The 24,575-nt window shown below is 48.6% G+C and overlaps 1 protein-coding gene across 2 annotated transcripts in view; it reads left to right on the forward strand.

The window, feature by feature from the left end:
* Nucleotides 1-24,575, forward strand: part of LOC144120566 (uncharacterized) — a 215,506-nt gene that overhangs the window by 86,323 nt on the left and 104,608 nt on the right. For both annotated transcript variants that reach the window (XM_077653104.1, XM_077653106.1), the window contains exon 3: nt 15,070-15,144. In XM_077653104.1, coding sequence (XP_077509230.1) covers nt 15,070-15,144 — 75 coding nt within the window. The remainder of the gene's footprint in view (nt 1-15,069; nt 15,145-24,575) is intronic.

Consider the following 24,575-nt stretch of genomic DNA (forward strand, 5'->3'; position numbering starts at 1 on the left):
TCTATACTGTCTGCGCCACACAGCGTTACTACAACGCTCAACACTGCGCGCATTCTGAGTTTCCACTGTGTGTTTTCAGTATCACAATTTTACACGTGCTGTCTTCAGGCTGTTCCTTGGAAATTAAGGTATCTGAGTGTAAGGCTGAGCGTTCTTGTATCCCCAGCATCCACATTAGATATTTATTATTATTATTTTTTGTTATCGGCTTGGTGTCGTGTTTATACCCACGTAAGGAGAAAAAAATTACCCGGTGATAGCGTCTGCCACCGTGTTCTGTCGGGGACAAAATGCTCCTGGACGCGCGAAAAGCAATCCAAGCGCATGTGTGCCATGTACCTCAACGCTCAAATCAATTCGTCCCACATTACAGAACGCGAGCCAAACTTTCACCTCTACAAGTATGGCCTTGAGCCACCGCGGATAATGACAGGACTATGTTGGTTTGTGTTGTCAGCCACACGTCCTTGAGGCTTCTTTTTTGCGATACTAAGAAGGGAAGAAAATTTTAGCCGCCTACCCTCAGGGTGCGAAGGATGATCAGCGCGCTATCTGGATATGATTAGCGTTGTAATAACACCGCGCGTGACTACCACTGAGCATACACAAATAGCCGCAGTAGTTTACGAATCAGTGGGCGTGTTCTTGTCTGAGGGGATGTGTACTCTAAGGTATGGGGGGCAGCGCAGACCAAGACGACGAACAAAGAACAGACAGACAGACAGAAAAACTTTATTGGGGCAAGTGAGTTTTAGACCCAGCTGGGTCCCTGGGCCACTGCGCGGTCCCGCACTGCATCAAGTAGGTCATGCCGGGACATGACGTCGGCAGCCCGAGTCACCGCAGCAAGCTGCGATGTCGGGTCTGCAGACATGAGCAGGACCTCCCAGCTCGAGATGGCGTGCTGTCCCCGCGGGGGAGGGTCAGCAGGGCAGCCGAAAAGGATATGGGAGAGTGTGGCGTGGGGGTCACCGCAAAGAACAGATATACCTCAGGCGCTGAACAACCATGCCATGGATCACCGGTACCGTTTACCGGTATCATTTACCGTCAAAAGGTGTCTCCTCACGGCTATGTCTTAAAAATACAAAATAACCAGTATAAAAAAGAAAGAAACAAGCAAACAAACGAATACTTCGACGATGCATTTAAAAAGGTGACTAACAAAAGGAGGGCCACCGTTCATTACCAAGTGACCGAGTAACCAGCTTAGTGTGTTGCACGAAGACAGGGAAGACTTGGCGAGGATACGCGAGAAAAAAAAATTAAGCGGTTTGAAAAGCGAGAGAGAAGAGGCAGCAGCAAAGTGCGCAAAGACAACCTCGTTCTCGTCGAACGGGGGGTCCGCTCGCCGGCGGGCGTTAATTTCAGCGCCACGAGGAAATCAGGCCGGACATATGCGTCGGACAGCCTCGCGTTGTACTCCCAAAAGGCGAACCGTCCGGACAGAGTGCGACAACGAAGTAAGAATAGAGGGAAAGACGCTTCTTTCTAGGCGCCAAGATCGTAGTTTTTTTTTTCTTGTCCGCTTTTCCTTCCTTCCGTCGACGTCCTTGACGGAAGTGAGTTATGACACTGTGTTAAGAAGTTTCCGCCAGAACCACGCTCTGCGTCACATTTTGTTTACACTGAACTTTTAATTCTTTCGCGAGTTTTTAGGGCCACTGTCGCGAGCTGTGACCAAGTTTTTTTTCAACCCCTCCCAGCTCTTTGTTCTTGCTGATATTTTTTTCCCTTTCTACTACTTTTTCTACTATTTGTTTTCTCTGCCCAGGCTTATCATTGTTCTCCTGTGTTGCGCTGTTTTGAAATAAAAAATAAATAAATAAATGAAGGAAAGGGGGTTAGCGGGCGAAGGAGGACGGTCCACTTAACGGACAGCTGTCGGGAACAGTTCGCTAAGAATGACTAACTGCGTGTGTGTGTGCGCGCGCTCGTGTGAGCGCGCGCTGAGCTTTCCCGTACACAAACGCTGCGTAGCTCCGGGAGTTCGTTGCTGTGGCGATGATTCTTCGCTGTCTCCAACTTCTTCGATCCTTTTTTTTTTCCTCCCGTCCGAAGTCGTCGGATGACGGCGACGCAAAGACGAGTTCCATTCCGAAGAAGTGCGAGCATGTTTTAGCGCTGATATGCAGCTTAAGAGGCATTTCTCGGCGCCGAGAGGCGGCCGGTCATTCTTACTTTTTTCCCCTTTTTCTCGCGTTTCCTTCCCCTCCATACCCATCGCAAAATGCGTTATTGGCACGCGTTTTCTCCAGGTTTTCGGAAAGTTCACTCCTCTTTTTTTTCTGACCTGGAATAAGGCCCCTACTTTTCTTTAAAATATAGGCTGTCTCCCTATACGTTTCCTTCTGTATGTGTTTGGTTCTTTTCCTGGCGTTGTTTTTACACTACTGGGTGCAAAAGTTTCAGGGCATACTTTTCCTTCTGCTGTTGCGCCCTCGGTGCTCAAAGGTTTTGCGTCGGTTCAGCGTGAGAAATTTTAATCCTCCCCCGTACTTCACGCCTGTTCCAACCCCCCCCCCCCCCCCCCCCCCGTCCTGACAGAGTGATTGATTTCTTACGGGATTTAAAAGTAATTTTTCTTGCACCAGTTTAGGATACCAGAGATAAGTCACGGAAAGACAGTTTCTCTTTGATATGTACTAATACAAATGCGAAAAACACTTGAAGTCGAAAAACTGAATTCAAAAAAAAAGGGGGGGGGGGGGGGGGAGTATAGAAATTTTTCTTCCTCACGGGTCAACTTCAATGTTAAGCTCGGCATATTACTATTTGTTTCATACGCGGAAAATTGATGTGCCTTGCCATTACGAGCACACACCCATAGAAAAGACCCAGCGATTAGTTTTGACTGCTGTACGGAATCTCTAACGTGCTACATAATCTGAGAACACTGATTCTGTCGCTTTTCACCATTAAACCTGCGACTTTGAACTCAGTAGCAGAACACCATGAGCACTGAGCAACGAAAGAGAACGCTTGTCACGTGGCTAGTTTCGCTTTTCACGTAGCCTATTCTTCAACATGAGGTATTTGTGCACTCAATTTCGGTTCGGCATGCCTCATGCTACGTCGAGCTGCTTCTGGCGCCCGAAAGATGAGATGGAAGTAGAAGTGATTCGCATTATTTTGTTACACAGGACGACAACGCTTCTTGAAGAGAGAAGGGTGAGGAAAGAGGCCCCAAAATGACGTTAGAAAGGGAGTATGCGATGCTAAATATAAGAAAAAAAAAGATCCTTAAACGAGAATAAGCTCAAAGCAAGCGTGCGACAGTAAACATGCAATTGTGTACACAGCGTCAACAAGCCGCTCAGGCGCTCACAACAACTCGAATCACGACAGCCGAGGAAGTGGTGCAAACATGAATGCCTGCGCGGGGTTGTTGCTGTGGACAGCAGCGTCTTGGGCGTGCGATATGTATGCCGAGTGCTGGCCCCGAGGCATGGCAGAAAGCACCCGGCAGAGTAGTCTATTTCGTTTTCGAGGAAACAATGGTCGGAGAAAGGTTTTTCGGCTCACGCGAGGAACATCCAAATAACGGCGCGTTAGGCTTCACCTTCACGCTTCAAAGCCTAGTTGGAAGCACGTCATAGTAGTCTTCGCGTGGTAAACTGATCACGAGGCTTACAAAAATGAAATAAAGAGCTCAGACTTTACACGAGAAACGATGGGAGTGAATCAGGCAGAGCGGAGAAGAGTTACTATAATATGAGCGTACGACAGTCAAAGTGAAGAACCAACAACGTAACGAAGAAAGCGTGACGTACCGATAGCAGAGCGCCTTTGGTATGCCTTGCGCTGCGGGGGGTTGAAATGATCAAAGCAAGTACTGCTGCAGAAACGACCAGACCGTACCAAACAAAGGATAAAATAACACTCCGGGGCGCGGATAAACCAGATGTTCACACGTAGGGGTCCGTTTCTGATGAACAGCGGACACGTTTTACCGCATGCACACACACGCACAAAAAAGTATAAGTAAAACGCTTTTGATATATATGGCAAAACGACAGGCTACGGAAAACTTCGCTCTTGAACGTCACACCGTAAGGATTATCCTGAACTAAAGAGGAAAGCTTCCCTACTTATCCACATGGAAACCTCTGTTTCCGTCTTCGGTGCTTCCAGCATCGCCTACCGTTTGCTGAAAAAAGAAAAAAAGTAACGGCAGTGACAGCAACGCATCTGTTGAGTTGGCGAAATGGCGGATAAGAACTTGTGGCCAAGTGCGAGACCATGTGTTTCAGCTCAGACGTGGGCGATGGAGCGCAGTATGATCCCTTACTCAGCACACAAACGTGTCGCCAAGGTTTATCGGGCGGGCATCAGAGTTAAATCCGTGATGAGTATCTCAGGTGGCTACACCATATGGCGTATCTCCGAGCGAAGTGCGTTTTTCGGCCCGCTGGCCAGGCTTAGCCTAATGTATCACGCGCGGCAGGAGATGTTTGTGCATTTACTTTCTAATATGGCTGTTATCAGACAATGCAGGAAGCGGCTACTGGGCGTATTTTCCCGTCTATTATGCGAAGCATACTAGCCGCACAACCGAGCTCTTCCTTGCTGCGCCGCGCGCGGCCGCGTAGCTACCACTTGACCTACATCGGCGCACCACGTGATATGACGTCACAACAGCTGTGAAAGCTGGGGCTCAACTCGTGCGCTCGCTTGCGGACGCGCAGCCTCCGCCGGCGGCCTAATTCCCGCTCCTACCGCTAGGAGATACTGACGTCACGCAATTGTATAAAAGGCGACGCACTCGTTGAGTCAGTTGAGCAGCGAGATGTCGGCCAGGTAGAGGGCGGCTCGCCAGACCGCAAAGCGCAAGTTACAAAGAGCCACGGAAACGGGAGAAGAACGAGAAGTACGGCTTGCCAAGCGACGTATGCTTCGCATCCTAGGCTTAACCATAAGCTAAGCCAGGCCACTTTTTTGCTCATCACATCAATTAGCAAAGATTGGAGTAAACATTTCTTTATTGCGTCTGTTTTTGATAGCAAACTAAGATTTGTGATAGCGTGACATCGTTACTAATCATTACAACCGACCGCCCCCACCCTCGCTTAGTTGTTCCCTTAGTTACGAAATGCTGGCGCCACATACGCATGCGTCCTTTGGCGCCGCCACAAGCCACATCAGAGGGCTCGTTCCCGGCAGAGCATTTCACATTACAAAAAATAAAACAAAAACAGCCTCGTTTGAATGCGGGCCAAGTGCCTCTCTTTGATGTAGCTGTCGTTGCAGCCTCGATGGAGGCTTTTAAGCGCGCCCCGGTTCTCCCACTTGGGCTCCTGAACGAAACACGTTAAAAAAAAGTAAAAGCAAGTCATCCGCCCAAATCGTTTGTCTCAATCGTATGCGTATTAGTGGCGCCGGCGCTCCGCGGTTTCGCTCCACTTTGTGTCGCCGGTTTCGATCGAAATTCAATTTTCGCCATCTCGCTATAACGTTGCTCGGTTGCTTTGTTCGATCGCTGATCGGCCGGAGATAGAAAGGCGCTACACGATGCGGCGTTCCTGTGCAAGTGGCGCCTTAATATGGCCGTTAATTTCTTTCTATTTTAAAGTTTTGCTTTGGAGCTCGTATATAAATGAAGAAGTAGATGGGCATTTCTGTTTCATCGGGAGTTTGGCTTTCTCGTGCATCGCAAAGTGGTGCGAGCGTCGATCTGTTCATTCTCACAACCTACTCTCGTTCGCGTTTCCGCCGCGTTGCCTTTGATCTTGAATACGCGCATTACTTGGAAGAACCAAACGCGAGGTCGTCAGCGGAAAACGACGGCCAGCGCAAGACGCGAACTTACAACTCGTTCTTACAAGCATCTTGACAGGAGTTTTCTATACTCGTCTTATTACTGTGATCACAAGCCAAATGTCACTCATTAATGAGCAAAGCTGGTGCCAACGGGCTTGCAACGAGCAGACGTAAGTTCGCGCCTTGTGTTGCCCGTCGCCCTTTTCTGCCCCCGTTTTTGCAATTTGATGGTTTATGGGGGTTTAACGTCCCAAAGCGACTCAGGCTATGAGGGGACGCCGTAGTGAAGAGCTCCGGAAATTACGACCACCTGGGGTTCTTTAACGTGCACTGACATCGCACAGTACACGGGCCTCTAGAATTTCGCCTCCATCGAAATTCACCCGCCGCGGCCGGGATCGAACACGCGTCTTTCGGGTACGCTGCCGAGCACCGTAAATACTGAGCCACCGTGGCGGCGCTTTTTGCAATTTGAAGTATTGCGTATATGCAAGATTAATAACAAGCTGTCCCCAGATTTAGCATTATTAGTACCAGTTAACTCAGACGGGCGACGAAAAATTGCCGTCGACATTCGTTCATGTTTAAGCCTGCCGTAGCACCTTACTATAACCCTATACTATAGCGTCTGATCTGCGCATGTATTGTAACAAAAAAAAGCAATATTGTCGAGAGCCGAAGATGCTAATCATGGCGCGCGACGGGCAGTTTTTCTAGCCGGCAGCGCTTATGGAAATGAGCCGAGATTAGTTCCCACGTCTTTGTTATGGCCTCTGCTTTTTGCTATTTATAATTTTTCGTCCTTCAGTGATGCAGTTGGGGAAGGCAGGCTGTGGAAGTCAAACAGGATCGGGTTAGGGAGCGCATAGGGATAGCATACAGATCGCAGGAAAAGGGGGCATGCGTTCGCGTAGGACTTGTTCAGGGTACTTTTGAGACACGCTGTAGGAGTTAGAAAGGAGAATAAAAGAAGCAGAGGGGAAGGTTTGAGCTTAGCACAATGAAGGGGCAAAGAAAAAAGAACAAATAGGAGGGGAGGGTGGGAAACAGAGAGATTTGAGACTTATGCGACTCGTTATGAGTGAGGGAAGTACTTTTCGAGGCGCGGAGATCTATCGTGGAGGAGCTCTCGCGGACGGATACTACTCCCCTAAGTTCCCCCACTCTAAACGCCCTGGGAACGACTTGGGGAGAGACAGGGAACCGCTCGCATTGCCGAAGAGAATCGAGGAAGAAGACCCGAAGTGGAGGGAGGATGGGGACGCTGAGTGGGGACACAGGCACGATGATCTGTTGCTGGAAAAGCGGGGCGGGGTCTCTGGATGGGAACGAACCTCCCGAGGCATAACTTCCTCCCCCCGTACGGACTGCAGTATACATATACTCTCGTTTCTGCGTCATTTCCCGCGGACCGAGTGGCGGGCCGGGTCCGGTCCGAGCTTTCGGCCTGGGCAGACTGCCTCTGAATGCGTCACGAGATAAAGCCTCAAGAGCTAGTTTAGACGAGTCTTAAATTACCGTATCCTAAGGCGCTCTAAGAGCTCGTGGTATTTGTTTCGTAATGCCGAAAAGTTGGTAGCCGGTAATCGACGACGAATCGGGCACCTGTACTTCTAGCTTCTCTAGTGCGGTCCATTGCGACATTAAAGATAGATGGGTGTTTGTGTGGTGTGTGCCCCCACGGAAGGATTCACTTATGGCAGCGAAGAAATAAAATTTCATTATTTTAATGGAAGAATTTAGGGCGCAGCAAACATAGTTAAGTCACTTTTGTTTTTAAAACCCAGTCGCGAAGCTTCCTGAACATTGGTTAAGTATAGTTCTAACAAAACAGACTTTACATCGGCCCATAAAAGACCAGATCTTCCGTTCTTCCAAACAGAAGGCACGTAGCAGGAGCTCCGTGAGTGCAAAGCAAGACGTATTTCCCCCAACCGCCCGGTTCTCTCACGAGCCCCGCCGCTGCCTCCGCACGCGAAGCATGAAAGATGACGTGGCTCAAGCGACGACTGCAGACTCCGAGGAGGAAAGGAAGTTTGCGGGAGAATAGGGGAGGAGTGCATGGGGCTCCAGCGAACTTCTCACTTCTTGTTCATCGCTTTGCTGACTCAGCGCCCGGAGAGAGCGGGCTACTCGTGTTGTGTTGAGTTCCCGTCGTCGACGTCGTCGTCATACATACCCTTGCCCACCCCCTCTCTCTGTGCTCCCCTCCCCCCAAGCGTAGCCTTGCACCCCGCCCCTACCCGCCCCGTGTTCGCAGGGGCATCGATTTGTTACGCGGGTGCACAGCCTCCGCCGAACGACGGAGCGCGCACGGGATCGGCGCTGTTCGCCAGATTGGACGGCCTAATCGTTATGCGGTATAGCGGCCGCTGCATTTTTCCTTTTGCCTCTGCGTTCGTCCTTTTTGAGTCACCCAGTGCGCGCGCTGCCTGTACTGCATACGGCTGAGTGGGCTAATGGGAAACGAGGGTGGCCCTCAGAGTGAAGTCACTCGGGGTGAATGTTCCTCGGCACACCGCTTAGACTGGCGAGCCAAGGGCTGCCAGGCATGTGTGTTCGACGTGCGTCCGTCTCGTGTTCTCCGATTGCCTTCGCCCCCCCCCCCCCCCCCCCCCCGGCCTGTGCGTGCGTGCCGGTGGAGCCGTGCGTTGTCCCTGCAGGGGCTCGTAAACGGGGGTGTCGATTTCTGAGAGCGAGCTTCGATGATGACAGGCTTGTTCGTCCTCTGTCTTGCCCCGTCGCGCACTCGTCACTCGGCCAACTATGGAATGACGGTGGATGCACCGTTTAGTTTGGGGATCATTCGCCGAAATTTTCGCACCGATTAACTGCACCAAGGATGTTATCAGGGTTGATGCCGTCATCCTCATCGTCCTAGTAGTAGTGGTAACACTGCGTCTTGTAATGGAAAAAACTCGTTCCCTCTTTCTGTTTCCCTCAGCGGCGTAACCACTCCTAGATCACGTGACCGTATTTCACCAGTGAGAACGGAGCATGTTCATGTTCATTTAATAGCCAATGAAAGTACTGGTAGCCTTGTGATCCAGGTATATGGTAGGCAAGCACCCTAAGGTTTTCCTTCCCTTGCTCACTTTGTGATTATCAAGAACCATCTGACCAACATCTCTCTGCCAAGGTATATAGTGCGCAAACTTATGACTAGGCCCTTGCGCAAAGGTGGGGACGGAAAGGAAGGTGGAGGTGGGGTGGGGGGGTTGAGTGGGGGGGGGGGGGGGTGGCTGCTAGGTACAGCTATCGTCGACGTGCGCCGAGAAGATCCACAGCAGATGCCTCAAGGTCGTCGTCCCCGTTTGTCAGGCAGAGACGATGGGAACACAGAGCACCATTCGAAGCACACGCATACATGTACAATACCGCCACCTGTTATGGCAGCTGTCGTGATGGTGACGGGCTTCCCGGCCGTTTACAGGTGCGGAAAACAGTCTAGTCTTAGGGCATTAGCTTCGTTTAATTTCTGCGCCGATATCTTCATAAGGTACTGCCATTCACCCCATGGAGGCATGGCCTCTATCATGGGCCTCCAGAATTGACGGAAAGCGTCCGTTTGAGGGAATCATTTCCATGTTGAAATTGCACTCGAGGTAACTGTGCGGCATTCAACGAAGCGATATGTTAAGTGGATGTGTACAAGCACCTTAGCGAATAAACCTCGATCAAGCCGCATGTATGAAACACGAGTTAGGGTCATTAGCTGCAGGCGTGCTCCTCCCATGAGACCGCAATTACATTAAACGACCCGACAAAAAAAAAAAACAAGGATGGAGCGGGAACAAACGAGGATGTCCGCCAACGCGTTTCACGTAAACAAAAGAACACCGCATGTTGACTAACGATGGAGGAGCAGGCGTAAGACAAGCTTTGAAAGCACAATGGCGACAACTCGACCCAATTTTCATGAGACAGCGTTAGTAAATGCCTCATGGGACCAAAATGCATCGACGGTCATAAAATTGGACAGTTGGCTGGAGTGAAGTGACGTCACCGGACCGGAAGTGACGACACAGGTCGGAAGTGGCGTCGCTTTCAGTGAAGGCATCGGCAGCTTCTGAAGCTATCGCCTTGCCAGCACATGGTGTAATTAGGTGTCCCTGTGAATTTTTTGTCTACAGTAAAAATCGATTCTGTAGCTGTTTCTGAGTGCATTGGATGCTTGTGTCGCAGCAAAAGACGCATTCATTGCTGACAGAATTGCGTTTAAAATTTTGTCGCCGCTCGATTCAAATTCGTGACGTCTAAACCGAGCAGGACTCCGGTATCACCGTTTGGAAGTGAATGGCGGTGTAGCCTCAACTCTGGGGTCCGTGCGCAAAAATAACTCTGTCTACGCACTGCATTGTAAATCGGCCGGTGATGGCGACACGTGTATTTCATTTATGAGCTCTTCTAATTTGTGAAAGCTCCGGTTTCAGTGAAAATCTTTCTCCTTAAAATTTTCAATTTGCACTCAGTCTCTCTTTAAACACTCCCTTTCAATGCCATTTAAACGCCGTTCAAATGTTGAAAGATCTTCATTCCGCGCTCAAAGCTCGTTTCGTTCGTTTTCACGCGCCGTGTTGTGCACTTACGAGTCTTTTCAGTTGTCTTTCGAGGAAGGCGCAAGAAAGCTCTCTCTTTCTCTCTCGCTCACTTTCGCAGCCTTGTCTCATCTTCGCGCAGGAATTCGTTCGCTAAATAACTGGATTTCGCGCAAACTTGATTCCCGCCCCGAGTGCGGGGTGGCGTCGAAAGACTCCAGGCGCAAGGGGGAGATAAATTTTGTACGCCGCCAAGAGCGAAAGTCGTAAGAGCACGAAAACTGCGTGGGCACATTGTACGAAGCGCTCGGCAGGATGATGGTGCTCGTCGCCTTTCATTCTTTTGTGCGGCCCGGCTAATGCTCTGCACATATACATGTAACTGAAGAACCAGCCAGGGACTGGCGGATGCTTTGTATAGCGCACCAAGAAGCGAACGCTTGAATGGAAAACGGTGCGCGGCATACGAGACACCGGAGAAGCTCGAAGCAGCAAGACTTTCTCATCTGCAAATGCGTCCGTTCGTGCATGGTTGCTGCTCCGAAGCATCAGTGTGTTTTCGTGCTCTTTATTTCGTTTTTTGAAGCGAAATGTTTCACTACGCTAGGTAAAGCAGTCTTCGCATAGGCCGGAGAATGACCTTGAATGACCTTCAGACCAACCGCATTAGCCGTGTATGACCATATGTGGTACAGTTATGGTGTCGAACCCTTAACCACTGACCTTGACCCATGACCTTAGTCTCCCTTTGACATTGGGTACCTTTGTGTTGACCTTTGATCTAAAAAAACATCCGATGGGGATGTCGTAAGACCATGTGATACGTCATAGCCACGTGGTCGTGTGTGTAATATATATAGAACGGCTGTCGGGAACCTGTATGGGAGCTGTCATGGAGGAGCCTCAGACGCTTAGCAAGCTTGCTTGCTTTTCGCTGAATTCCAGGGTTAGTCTAGTTAACCACTGCAATTTTTTTAATGATTTCAACTGAATTGTTTGTGCTCTTAAATGCCTTCTAACGTTGACTTTTTTTTAGCCTTTTAAAAGTAGCCAGCACCCCTGCATTGGTGCGTAGAAAGAGCTGTAATTGATCTCTTAAGCATAGAAACTAGAAATGTTTACCAATACCCCGCTGTTTTTTTTTGTTTTTTGCTTAGTCGCTCTTCTAGCTTCGTGTAATGTTCAGCAGCGCGTGAAATTATGGTACATGCATGCAATACATGTTAGCGTTAAGCTCGATGCGAAATCTGTTCTGTCGCGCTTATTTGCGCTTTCTCACATAAAAAAATACCGTTACAGCAACCTATTCTGGGTTATTATTGGTTGAGCCGAGGGCAATATTTCTGAAATTTGCCGCGGATTTTAGCTGTCTTTTCTCGCGATAAAAAGGGTGATTCACCTAACGCTGTTAGCAATTCTCAAAAGTAAGCTTCCTGATTTAAAAGAGCACTGTCTTCGGCATAGCTAGCACTCTCAGCGATGGCGTGCATCAGAATACAGCTAAAACGTGTCAACTATCAGGCTAGTTTTATTTTTTGACTAAGATTAATAGTTAATTTTATAGCTATAACAGTTAGCTTCTTCGCTTACTGAGATGTGAGTAACCCACCGTAAGTAATATCCACGTCCGTTTTTAGATTTTCGAAAATGCCATCGTCGTCGCCGCTGCAGCGCAAGGAATTCTGTGACCGCACACGGACGAAATCGAAACCGCGCGGCCGAAGAGAGCGCTCGTCGAACAGCGGCACGGGTCACGTGCTCTTTTCGCAGTGCCCAGGCCGGAGAGGCGAGTGCGCAGAGAGCACGTGACATGCGCGAGTGACACGCGCTCGTAGGCGTGGCCAGCGCTCTCTTCAGCCGCGCGGTTTCGATTTCGTCCGTGTGCGGTCACAGTATTCCTTGCGCTGCAGCGGCGGCAACGATGGCATTTTCGAAAATATTTCAGAGTGAAAAGCTTTACTTTCAGAGTTAGGTACCAGAAAACGCGGGCCATGGCTCTGACGTTTCGAAACAACTGTCAGTTCGTGAAATTGCGACGAAAACTGAATCGTTTAGGATGTCTTCCTTTCCTAAAACCGGTAGGGAATGGAATAGGCTGCCGAGTGATGTCGTGGGTGCTGCATCAAATGATGCTTTCTCTTCTATGTTGTAGATGTATGTGCATGTGTAGCGCTTTACATTTCATTTCTCTTTTTCTGGTGTTTATACCTTTTTCTCTGCCCAGGAGCAAAGGTGTCATAATTTGTATAGTTTATGTATTTCTTTTGTACCCCCCCCCCGCCCCCCAAAAAAAGCAGTAATGTCTTGCCGTTGTGGGTTCTTCGACAAACAAACAAACAAACAAAAACAAACAAATAACTATAAATAAATAAATAAGTCATGGCTGCTCGCCGCGACGGCACCTACAGCCGAGAGACGTGCTATCCAAGCGAGGGAGCGTCACCGACCCCCCCCCCCCCCCCTTCTCCTTTTCCTCCTTCCGTTGACTTATTTGTCATTTCCTGAGCGCAGATTTGTCCACGTTGAGGGCAGGCCCGACGACCGTTCGTGGATTTATTACTTTCGCGGACGCGAACTCGGGGTTCTAGGCTTCTTTATTCGTCGTCATGCGACTTGTGTCGTCATAGCAGCGCAGCAAACACCTCTAAAGGAGATGGACCACGCTTCGGAGATGTCTTCAACTGCCGGCACGTTTGACGTGTGCCTATTCTCGGATTCCCAGAAATAAAAAAAAACGCGTGCAAACGACGAAAACACGCACATAGGCACACAAATGCGCGCATATACTCACGTACACGCACACATACGCACCCTGCGTACGCACATACAGAGAGAAGGCACGACGACTTGAACAGAGGAGTCCCTATGACGGGCTCGAAGACGCTTCATTCGTCACGTCGCTGGTGTCACGGCGTGCGTTGACGTTTTCTGTCGCCGATGACTGCCGGCTATGCGTCGAGATGAGCCGCCGAAGTGCAGATGGACCTCGACGGTGCGGTCGCGAAGCTGCCCAGGTTATATGCGCACGTGTGGTAGAAGATACGCAGACAGACCGACTCAGGGTTCCGCCTCATTCAGTGTCGTCGCATAAATGGAGTTCCCTTGTGGCTTGTGACGTGCGCCTGACAGGTCGCGGAACTCGCTTCACGTGATGGAGAAAAAAAAAACAGGGAAATATATATAGAGAGAGGATCTAGAGGGGTGCACAAGCGATCGGGCATATACCGCCTATATAGGACTTTTCTGGGTGGGGTGGAAAGCGCAATACGACGAATGTATGTACGTGTATGTATGTAAAAATATTCTCCAAATTTTGGGTGTACGTTGGCCTCAGTCGTTACGCCTGCTACACGATCAAGAAGCACACAGGTTCGCGTTTCTAGGCTATATGGCGAAAACTGATATTTATGAACGTCTAGCATAAGCTGGTAACAAAGAAAAACTCATATCCGTAGATTGCAAATTATGACTACCGTCGTATGAAACTTGCACTCTTTCAGTTCCATGATATCATCCACAGTATATATATATATATATATATATATATATATATATATATATATATATATATATATATATATATATATATATATATATATATATATATATATATATATATATATATATATATATATATATATAAGAGTGGAAAAGAAACTACATAACACTGGCTCCGTAATCTAGACGGAGACTGACCGGACACAGAAGATGCAAGCGTTTTTATTACAATCGGCGGGAGGGTGCCCTATTAACTAGCGCAGTCGCTAATCAAGTAGTGAAAACGCAAGTCTTTCGTCATGCGTCCGTCGCCCCGTCTCTGTGTGTGAGCATACGTCTCAGTGAAAGAACTTCTGCATTATTTATCTTGTGCTTTTTTTACTCCGCCATAATAATTTTCGTGTCTGTGTTGTTTCCGCGAAGTATCTTTTATTTCTTCCTCCTTAGCACACATGCGGCGTTCCTTTATAATCTTCATCATATCTGCCTGTCTTGTTTGTTTTTAAACATTCTTCAGACGATGCCTCAGGTATGCCTTTAATTAAGGGCTTCATCGACGCATCTTGCGTCCGCGGAATTTTCTGCGTGGGCTTCTTTTCTTGATATCCATCTGCTGTTATACTGAACTGAACTTAATTGATTGCAATTGAACTAATTTGAATTCAAAAGCGACCGTTATATCACACTGTGTGAATAAAAATGCGTCATCAGTTTACTGAATTGATTGAAGTGATGATGATGATGAGATTTAATGGCTCAAAGGCTGCTTTGGCCGAAGTGCGCCATGACACAAGGTGTTTTTCGTTTGCTCAAGGTGGGATCAAAGACCCACTTTCCGAGCATTTTTCCCCGAGAAGCCGAGCGCCAAGCCAGGGGAAAGCTTAATTGTATCCATTGAAAACCGATGGGTACCAGTGAGACTGGGGATCGAACGGGACCTTCCGCATACGAGGCGGACACTCAAATGACTAGGCCACCGTTGCGGTTTTACTAACTGAACTGAACTGAATTCAACAACACGCCTGTTATAATACGTTGTGTGGATAAAAATTGGTGTGCAGTTAGATTTAACTCAACTGAATTCATTTCAATTAAAGTAAATTAGGTAACGGGCCGAACAATGTCGAAGCACTTGCACACATCGCGCCGTTATAAACATGTCTGACGTGCTGGCGCAGATCTCGTTTAGATCTATGTACAGTGCAGTGTAACTTGTAAAATGTATCGCAAGTCGGCATGTCTGATGCCTTTTTTTTTTTCTTTCTTTCCGCAGGCTTCGCCTTCAAAGAGAACAGTTCTCATCTTGGTGACGTTGACTGGCGTGAAAATATGCACCACCGATGGAAAGGTACGAGATAAGAACGTTATTTTGCCTAAATATGAGCGAACGGGAAAGTGAGTATGCATAGTGTTACAAGCGCGCAGTTTTTGTCTACAGAGAGACGTATTCAAGCGCGCTGATAAACGTGTCAGATACCATAATCTCCTACAAAATAATCCAATGTCCGCACAAGCAACAGTAAACAAGTGACGCAGGAAAGAGTGAAGCGAGCGTTTGTACTCCGGCGACATTGTATACGATATCCGTCATTGCCGCAGTCGCTGACTAAAGCTATGAAACGTTGTCAGGTTCAGAGACACATAATCGTTCCTGACGGGTTTTCCCACCCGGCAGCATTCCTTTTTCGTACTTCTCCGCATTCCGCTTCGCAGGTCGCTTGCTCTGTTGGGAAATGCGACTGCGTTGACCTCCTTTCTCGAAGGCAGCGCCGGCTAGCGTTATAGGCCGCTGACGTCGATTTGCCCTATGGCGAGCGTGACAAAAAGAAAAGAAAAAAAGCACACACGCAACCCACACAGAGAGCTGACGCATGTGTTTCTTCTTCCTGGACATCGCGGGAAATTCTATTACTTCTCGCTTCTCTCCGCGTCTCTTTCGTCTGCACATAGAGGCACTGTATACGGCAGCAAAACGTACTAACTCGGAGCTGTGGTTCTGAGCGAACGCAAGACAACATCGACTGCAGCGTATATACCACATGGCTGGCGTTCGTTCATTTCACGCGGAAAAAAAAAATGACAAAACGCACGAGTATTAGGTACACGGGGAAGAGGCTGCGGGAAAAAGACATTCAGTGCTGTGTCCGCAAAGCTTCGTCGCCTTCGCAGAGTCGCGACTGGCGAAAACCCGCTTAGATACGCAGCACGGCGTCGACCCAGAAATCCCCCGTTCCCTCTATTGTTTTACTTAGCGCGCGCATTAAGGACCGGGGACTGGGCCCGCAAAGACGCCGGCTGTTCTTTTTCTCACAGCCGCTGGAGGCGGTCGGCGCAAATTTGCTCCGGAACAAGGAAAGTCGACGCCTGACGTTCACATAACAGCTGTGGAAGGAAATGGCGGTTATACTGGCGATCAAAAAAGAAAGGAGAGAGAGAGAGAAAAAGAAACGCATATGCGCTGCAAACAACCAGAACTGTACTGAAAGCCACCGAGAGCGGACCGTTTGTGCGCGGATTTCTCATCCTGAGTTTCGAAATAAGCCTCCGGCGGCGGCGGCTTCGCGATCGTTTTCCGCCCCGTGAGCTCTGGATTCTCAGTCGAAGCGAGCGCGCGCTTTGTCGAGGCATGCGGTGTAAATATGGGAACCCGTCTCTGGGGGGCTTCGCAGAGACGCACGCCAGCGTTGTCGCGCTCGGCTGACAACGACGGTGTATATGCGGGCATTAGGCGCGCGCTGTCGCCATGCGCGAATCACTGGGTACGGAACAGTTAGACGAGAGTGTCGCGGAAGGCCCGCACTTTGTAGCCTAATTAAAGTGCGATCAGTGGGCCCTTCAGCGATATGTTCCGGTACGAAGTGTGGATGGCTATCCAGCTCGTGCTAGCTCATTCAGCATACCGGTGCTATTGGTATCAATGTAATAAGTACTGAACCCTGCCCGTTGAACTCACTGCTTGACTGATCTGTATTGGTTCATTCAATATAAGTTAATGGCCAGGTGTGCGAATAAATGAATTAATGAAGCCTTATTTACGGAAAACGATGACACGTTCGCCGAATTTGGGGAATAATGAGGGTGTATGCGAATATGTATAAAAGTATATGCACAAAACAACTTCTCGGTCGATCGATCGTTTGATCAATCAATCAACCAATCAATTAATCAATCAATTTTTAAATTAAAGAACGAAGAAATCAACAAATAAATCAATTGGCATTTTTTTCTCAAGCTTTGAATGAACTAAGCATTTTGTCAATCGTAAAAAACTCAGACAAGTTGATGGAACTCGGCGTTATTATTGAAGGCTCGCAGCGTACTCGGAATATTTATTGACGCTGTACAACTTGGCTCCTGGAGAAGATGTACATTTGTTACTTTACTTACTGTCAAACATCGGATTTTTTTTAGAATTAATCACAGTTCTAATCTCTTGCCTTTCGTCAAGCTCGAAATACTGCACGCCTGTCTCCCTAGCTTGCGTGCGTGGCCTGTCCTGATGGCAATTGTCTTATTGTGACCGACGCTTTTTTGTTATCTTACCGTTGGATATGCTCGAGTGCCATCAACAAGAAATAGCTGCTGTCCGCTTCCCTGAAACGCCATCGAGCTACACTCGAGAGCGCACTCTCGGTTCTCTGGCTTCGTCTAGTGGTTTCTCTAATCGTGTCCCCAGGAATTAACGAGGGCTACAATTGGCTACCGATTTTCTTCTTCTTTTTTTTTTCATTAGACGTTATACCTGAAACTTTTTTGGAAACAAAGAGCGCGCTCGACGAGAAATTTCAGCCTGAAAGACGACCCCTCTTACCAGCGCGCGCGCGCAGACCTCAATTTCTCTGCGCCGCTGTTGGCTTTGTTTTGTACCTGAGGGGGATGGAGCTCTTTGTGCTTGGGCTCCGATTTCGAGCGCCTCGCATGACGAAAGCAATCGCCGAGCCCGCAAAGCGGAAGGGCTGCCTCTCGTCTTTCAGCTTAGTTTTCCCGTAATATCTCGTGGCAGTATTTTTTAAATAGAGTAAGATGTAGACACAAAGTACAAAGCAGACACACGCACAGGAACGCAAATAAAAGGGCATCACGACGCAATACGGAGACCGCGCTGCGGTTTCTGATCGTCGGGAGAATTTTTGTACAATGCGCATAGAACGAGCGAGTATTGAGTATGGAATTCCTTCAGGCCTCATCACATCGGTTCGTGCAAAGCCGCGCCAACGAGAGCCGTGCTCTACATCACGTGATTCCGCTGGCTACGCGCATTTGAATGTGAGGGCGCTTTGGGTGCATGACTTGTTCAGGTACGCAGGTCGCGCATCCCATCGACTTGCTGGAGGAGTATAGGAGAACCGGAGCGTAGCGAAGACGACCGTAGTCATGGTTAACGAGCGCAAAAAAGACGAAGACGGAGAAGACGACAACACGACACAAGCGCTCGCTCGCAACTGAACGTCTATTGGGAAAGAACAGCAATATGTACACAAAAAGGCGAAAACACAAAGAAGCAAGAGACTAAGGCTCAATGACGCCGTACCTGAAATCTCAATCAGGAATGGATTACACGTGCATCAACGAGAGATCTAAAGCAATGCAGTGAGCATCGGCACGAAAGAAGAAATACACGAGACAAAAATCAAGTGTCATCAAGGAAAGCTATTTCGTGGCTTGTTAGGGTGACTGAAGGGGTGCTAATGCACGTGTCTATGCGAGTGAGCGCTTGTGTCGTGCTGTCGTCTTCTTCTCTTCGTCTTCGTCTTTTTTGCGCTCGTTAACCATGAATACGTACCAACTAGCCCAACTTCTTACCTTGACGACTGTACTGTTTATTTACATTTTGTGCAATGCATATAAAGAGCAAACGGGAGAGTCTTTCTCGGCCCCACTCGTTGCTGAGTTTTATAGGGCTCTAATTCCCTGGAGTCCCTAGATGTGGGAGGGACCTGCCGAAGAGGGAGTGCCGTGTAAAGTTGTCGTCGTCGTGCAAAGGGAGTGTCGTGTAAAGTTCCAGGTCCGCGTTTAGCAACGTGTCTCTAAGTGCCTCGCTATATAATTTCAGAGTGGAAAGCTACCAGAAGGCGGTAGGCATGCTGACTTTACTGTTTCTTCTGGCGGAAAATTGGACCGACTGAGAGCGCTGGCGATAATCACTACGTGTCTCTGCGCGGCCAGAGGCGCTGTGAAAAGCGCTTCCATATCGACAAAGGCGTAGAATTGTATGTACTCAGCGAGTTCTCTATACCACTGGACAAAAACTTTAAGTGCTTATGGTGCCTATAGACCCGCGCGGTCGTGATTTAGCCACATAGGCTAATGATCGACATCTATCGCTAACTTTCCTTCGATGTAAGAAATTTCTCGAGATGTGGTCCTTGATTCGTGCTGTTCCATTACTTTCCGAGAGACAATTGCTGCGCTCGACGACAACACGCTGCATTAGACGCACTCGTCCGCCATCAGCGCGCATTAGTAAAAGATCTCAGTTGCTCATCGGCGCGCTTAGATTACTCACGTCAGTGCCCACGCCGTTTACTATAGCACACGCCGAACTCATTTACACGTATACCGCCCAAGGGTCCTCGAAAAGGCACTGAGAGAAGCGATGAGGAGCTTGCACGTACGATGCGAGTTGAATGATTCAAGTAACGATTGCTGGATGACCCTGCGTAGGTGCTCGCCGCACATCAGTTTTGCACATTCGATCATCCTGGCTGAAATACGGGCATTGACAGCTGAAAGCATTGTAATAACTACGAATTGGGCCTTCTGAAACAACGGATGGGGGTTATTTTCTGAAACCGATTCCCGATGGAGCAAGCTTATCAGTTACGCTCGCTGAAAGGCTTTCCGATCGATCGCGAACAGCAACGTGTGCATCACATTTTGCGTTCTCCAGAATCCCCATGCGCGGCATTACGTTTCCTGCCCGGTACAGAGCAGACCTACACAGTGCCACATATTGGATATTAGGAAACTTTTTCCGGCAACGTACGCATGCCAGCACAATTAAAAAAGCTTGTTTCAGTGTAATAAATACCACGTTTAAAACAAAGGTTTTCGTGGTGCAGTTGATTAGTGCTGCTTTTTGAACGCATAGGACATCTCTTCGAATACCTTTCCTTGCAGTGAAACTTTTAACGTCTTTATTTTTTGCCTTTTAGAAACAAAGAAATATCAGCAAGCAATCATTAATCACATGCCCAGGTGATGTGTTACCCTTTCGCTTGCATTCCGGAATGCTTCAGAGCCAAAATGGCTATTTAAACCCCGCGCTCGATATCAGTTATGTGTCCTTTTTTTTAACCAACAATTACCTGCTCGCAAATCATTTTACCGTTTCCCCTAGATGTGTGTTAATTTTAAGCCTGTATTCTGGGGCGCTTTTCAGCCTGGATCATAGGAGAATCATAGAACCATAGCCAGAGACGTAGGAGAGGCCTTTGCCCTGCAGTGGGCGTAGTCAGGTTGATTATGACGAGGGTAATGTCACATGACCGCAATTTTAGACGTCGTTTGCTCCCGTCTGCACGGGGTATTGTTTGCAAATACGCCGCCCAGGCAAGCAGATATATAATGGCTCGTGCGCATCTCTCGCCTTCCATGTTTTCCGACAAAGAGGCTGTTAGTGTACACGTGACGAATAGAATGACATGTGCTGCCTTTCTTTCAACTAATTATGGCGTCTACTACAGATGGGAAATTGAAATTGGTTTTCGAAGGAAGGAATGGGACACTTGGGGATCTTTAACGTGAACTGACATAGCACAGTACACGGGCGCCTTTGCGTCTCGCCTCCATCGAAGTGTGGCCGCCGCGGCCGGGTTCGAGCCCCCCCCCCCCCCCCCCCCCCCTCAGTCACAGACAACGCAGCTGCCATCATTAGACGGAAGGTACTTGCAACACGACATCGATGGTTGAAAACTGGGAGTGATTAAGCAAGGACCAAAATCGATTAGTCGCTTGTTAAGCAAACAGATGGCTGCCCTTACAAACATGGGCTATAGACAGTCTATAGACTTCTTACAGACTTTATTGCCTTTCTATACATATCTATTTTTGTCCATTCATAGTCTATAGACCGTTTATAGACAGAAGTCTGTTGAAAGCTTATGACCATAACTCTATAAATTGTCTATAGACTGTCTATAGGATTTGTAATGCCTATATATAGACTGTTTTCTAGGGTTTGTCTATTGGGAGTCAAAGACCTTCTAGACAGAAGTGTATGGACAGTGAATGGACTGTGTAAAGAAATTTTCGTAAGGGCTTTACCAGGATCTAGGAATGATAATCGGACTAGTTCACGACTGGCGAAAAGCGCGCTTGCAGTTTGCCGCATAACATGTGCCTATACTGCTTTTGAAAATAGAAGGGTTGAGAGAGGTCTAACGAAATAAAATCAGCGTGCGCGTGTGCGCGCGTCTTTGCGTACGATATCTGAGTCTAGGGCACGCGACTCTCCTGCGTGCGTTCACTCGACGAAGAATCAATCTTCACCCCTTTCCTCACAAGCTTGCTTTGAAACTTCGAAAACAACTGACCAAACAAACGTTAGAGCGGAAATTTCTCGCGGAGAATCGACGAAAAGAAAGCGTGCAGAGAAGGAGCCGCACAGAAGCGAAAGGAAACCAAGCATATATCCCTCCGGGAAAAGAACCATCCATCTTTCCGCGGCTGCGCCAGGGGAACGTTTTGTGTCGCTGTTTTCCCAGCGGACAGAGCGGCGACAACCGCTTGACTCCTCACGCACGCGGGCCATTGTTTCCCCCTGTTCCTTTTCTTTCCTCCCCAGTACAAACTTCTACGTTTTCTCTTTTTTTTTTCGATCGCCCTATTTACGTTTTGTCTCATCTACGCGTTCCGCGTTCTTTCCCTGCAGTTTCTATCCTCAGTCACACGCGATAACCGTGCAGCCTGGCTGAAACTGTAGCAACGACGGTATATAATAACAGAACGAGTTCACAAATATATCGCACGTTCCAAGATAGTTCAGCCGCTGAGTTGCCAACGCCGTCGCTACCAGCTTCCACAGCACTGCATGGTTTTAGCAGAGCAGAACACAGTGGCTCAGCAAGGACTGCTTCGTATACAGCGCAAAAAAGATACGAAAAACATCCGCAGTTTTGCCCGAGATATTGTGCGTGTACATGCTTTTCTCCTTCTTTCTATCTTGAGCTCGGTGGCTTGTTTTTTTCCAGATCGCTCAGTTATAACCGCCTGTGATTGAGATTTTGTTTACAAGCAAAGCAGTGTCGAGTCGACGCCCGTATGCATACCGCTAGTGCGCCGGCAGTCAAACCGCTGCTCAGAAGCGGGCTTGACGGAGTGCTGCGTTTGTACGAGGGGTGGAGATCTCGCGGTGCGGTGCGCGCATGATTAATGAAAAGCTCTCGGTGCTTGTTCCCTTTCCTTTTTTTTTCTTGTTTTGCATCTGACTGCTCGCTTGAAGAGCATCGTTCCACTCCTGACAAAGTGCGTAGCTATATAGAAGCTACGTAACTATAGTGCGTATGTCTATAGAAGAGTAGCTATAGCTGATACTTACTGCACGCTTACTTATTATTCCTGGCGCTCCTCGATAGTCATATCGGTTGGTGTCAACGGTGTTGAAGTGAACTTTAGGAAGTCGCCTTGTGGGAAGGGGGTTTATCTGAGTTCTCCCCGGAAGAATCGGGTAGCTCGAACTCTCCAGCGTTGTCATCGTCTTCCCCAAAAATGAAACGCGTGGGTCTCCAATACCGCAACGTGAAATAAATCAGGACCCGCCGCGGTGACTCAGTGGTTAGGGCGCTCGACTACTGATCCGGAGTTCCCGGGTTCGAACCCGACCGTGGCGGCTGCGTTTTTATGGAGGAAAAACGCTAAGGCGCCCGTGTGCTGTGCGATGTCAGTGCACGTTAAAGATCCCCAGGTGGTCGAAATTATTCCGGAGCCCTCCACTACGGTACCTAATTCTTCCTTTCTTTTTTCACTCCCTCCTTTATCCCTTCCCTTACGGCGCGGTTCAGGTGTCCAACGGTATATGAGACAGATACTGCGCCATTTCCTTTCCCCAAAAAACCAATTATTATTAAGATAAATCAGTATGTATTTAACGACGTTCACAGTATCGCAGCGGTGTCGAACAACCGGCCGTATACAGTGTTGTGTCATAAAGCGGTGTGGTAACAAGTGTGACATTCCTTGTGTGCTACGAGGTACATTGTTCGACGGCGCGGCGTAGACGGAAACCCAGGTATTTCTTTGTGTGTGCTACGAGGATCCACTTTGAGTGACGACCAGAACGAAGGGACCCGCGGCCGTGACAGCGGCATCATCAATTACCCAGCCATGCTCTTTGAGTGACGACCAGAACAACCGGACCCGCCGCCGCCGCCGCGGGGAAACAGGCTTTATCCTCCCCAATTTCCGGGCACATTCCAGGACAAGGGAGCTGTCAGCGGGCCAGAGCGCGCCGTACCACAGCCGACGCTATGCGCTACCGCGAAGACAACATTCTTTCCCTCCTTCCCCTTTCGACGTGGGCTATCGCCGGGAAGGCACCCACAGCTTCCCGCCGTGCCTCGTGAACAAAAGCGCATTCCCAGAAGGGCCGTGACGGACACCTGTCATGGCGGACAGGCAGTACTCGCCAAGAATGTGGAAAGACAGGCGCTAGTGAATTAGCTCCGAAGAGAGAGCCTGTGTATACTCTCACTTGAGAGAGAGTGGTGGCGTTTTTGTTGTTTATTTAGTTTGTATTGTTAACAGACTCTGGGTTCGAGGCTAAGCCCAACCCAAGGGGTGGTCCCCATCTCGCATGTTATTTTGGATTGGAGAATTGATGCTTTGGGCGGGCCACTGAAAATGACCGCCCTTAGTCCTTTGTTAATCAAGTGCTTAAAAGCGCATGTAAACGGATGCAGTCCAGTCTGAGCTGGGGCTCCATGCTTAGCATGTAATGTGATGCTACTTAGGCACTAACCTGCCCGGTCGATGAGTAAAGTAGTGCAAAGTTTGTTCTTTTGTAAATTCAGTTCTGCTTTTTTCCAGTTTAACTCTCTGTATATGTATGTTGTAAAATTATGCTCTGCTGTCATCATCTACAAGCTCGCCTCCTGTTCATCTTCCAAGCCGAACGACACTAGAGGAAGGGTTTGTGAACCATCCTCGAAGAAACGGACGACTATTGAAATTCTACTGCATACACGCTCAGGACGACATCGTTCGCGAAGAGGGCCTTCAGCGCCGAAGCCCGACGGCGTGCAGCTTCTGCCAGCAACCGCTCGAGCCCAACTCCGGAGCCACTCCATCGCCCCCATGAAGTCGTCGGCACGTAAGCTCGGACGCCCCAGCCTCTGATGTATAATCTTAATCATGTGTAATTATTGAATATACCTGTTTGTTTAAACTGAGCCATACGGTGTCTCTTTGCCTCTCCGTCCCGTGTGGACCTGCGCATTATGGGGGTCATCACACTGGTGTCAGAAGTGGGGTCTCAAAAGCAAATGTCCTCTGAATGCTGTGACATTCATGACTTCAAAATTGTAATCAAAAGGGAATCACGGGACTGATTGTGGGACTTTTACCCCCATTTGAGAGGCTTGAGGCACTGGAGGGCTTGAAAAAAAAATGACTGTATCTGAGGGAGCTCCCACTCCACAGCCGTCGCTCGGAGCAAGCATGCTGGCATTAGGAAGCGTCATTCCGACGTTTACGGGAGATAAGACAGGGGTTCCAATCTGCGATTTCTTTTCCATGCTAGAAGAGATTGGGAAAATGGGGGGATGGTCCGATGCTCAAATG

This window comes from Amblyomma americanum, chromosome 2 (assembly GCF_052857255.1).
Source record: "Amblyomma americanum isolate KBUSLIRL-KWMA chromosome 2, ASM5285725v1, whole genome shotgun sequence".
Taxonomy (NCBI): Eukaryota; Metazoa; Arthropoda; class Arachnida; order Ixodida; family Ixodidae; genus Amblyomma; species Amblyomma americanum.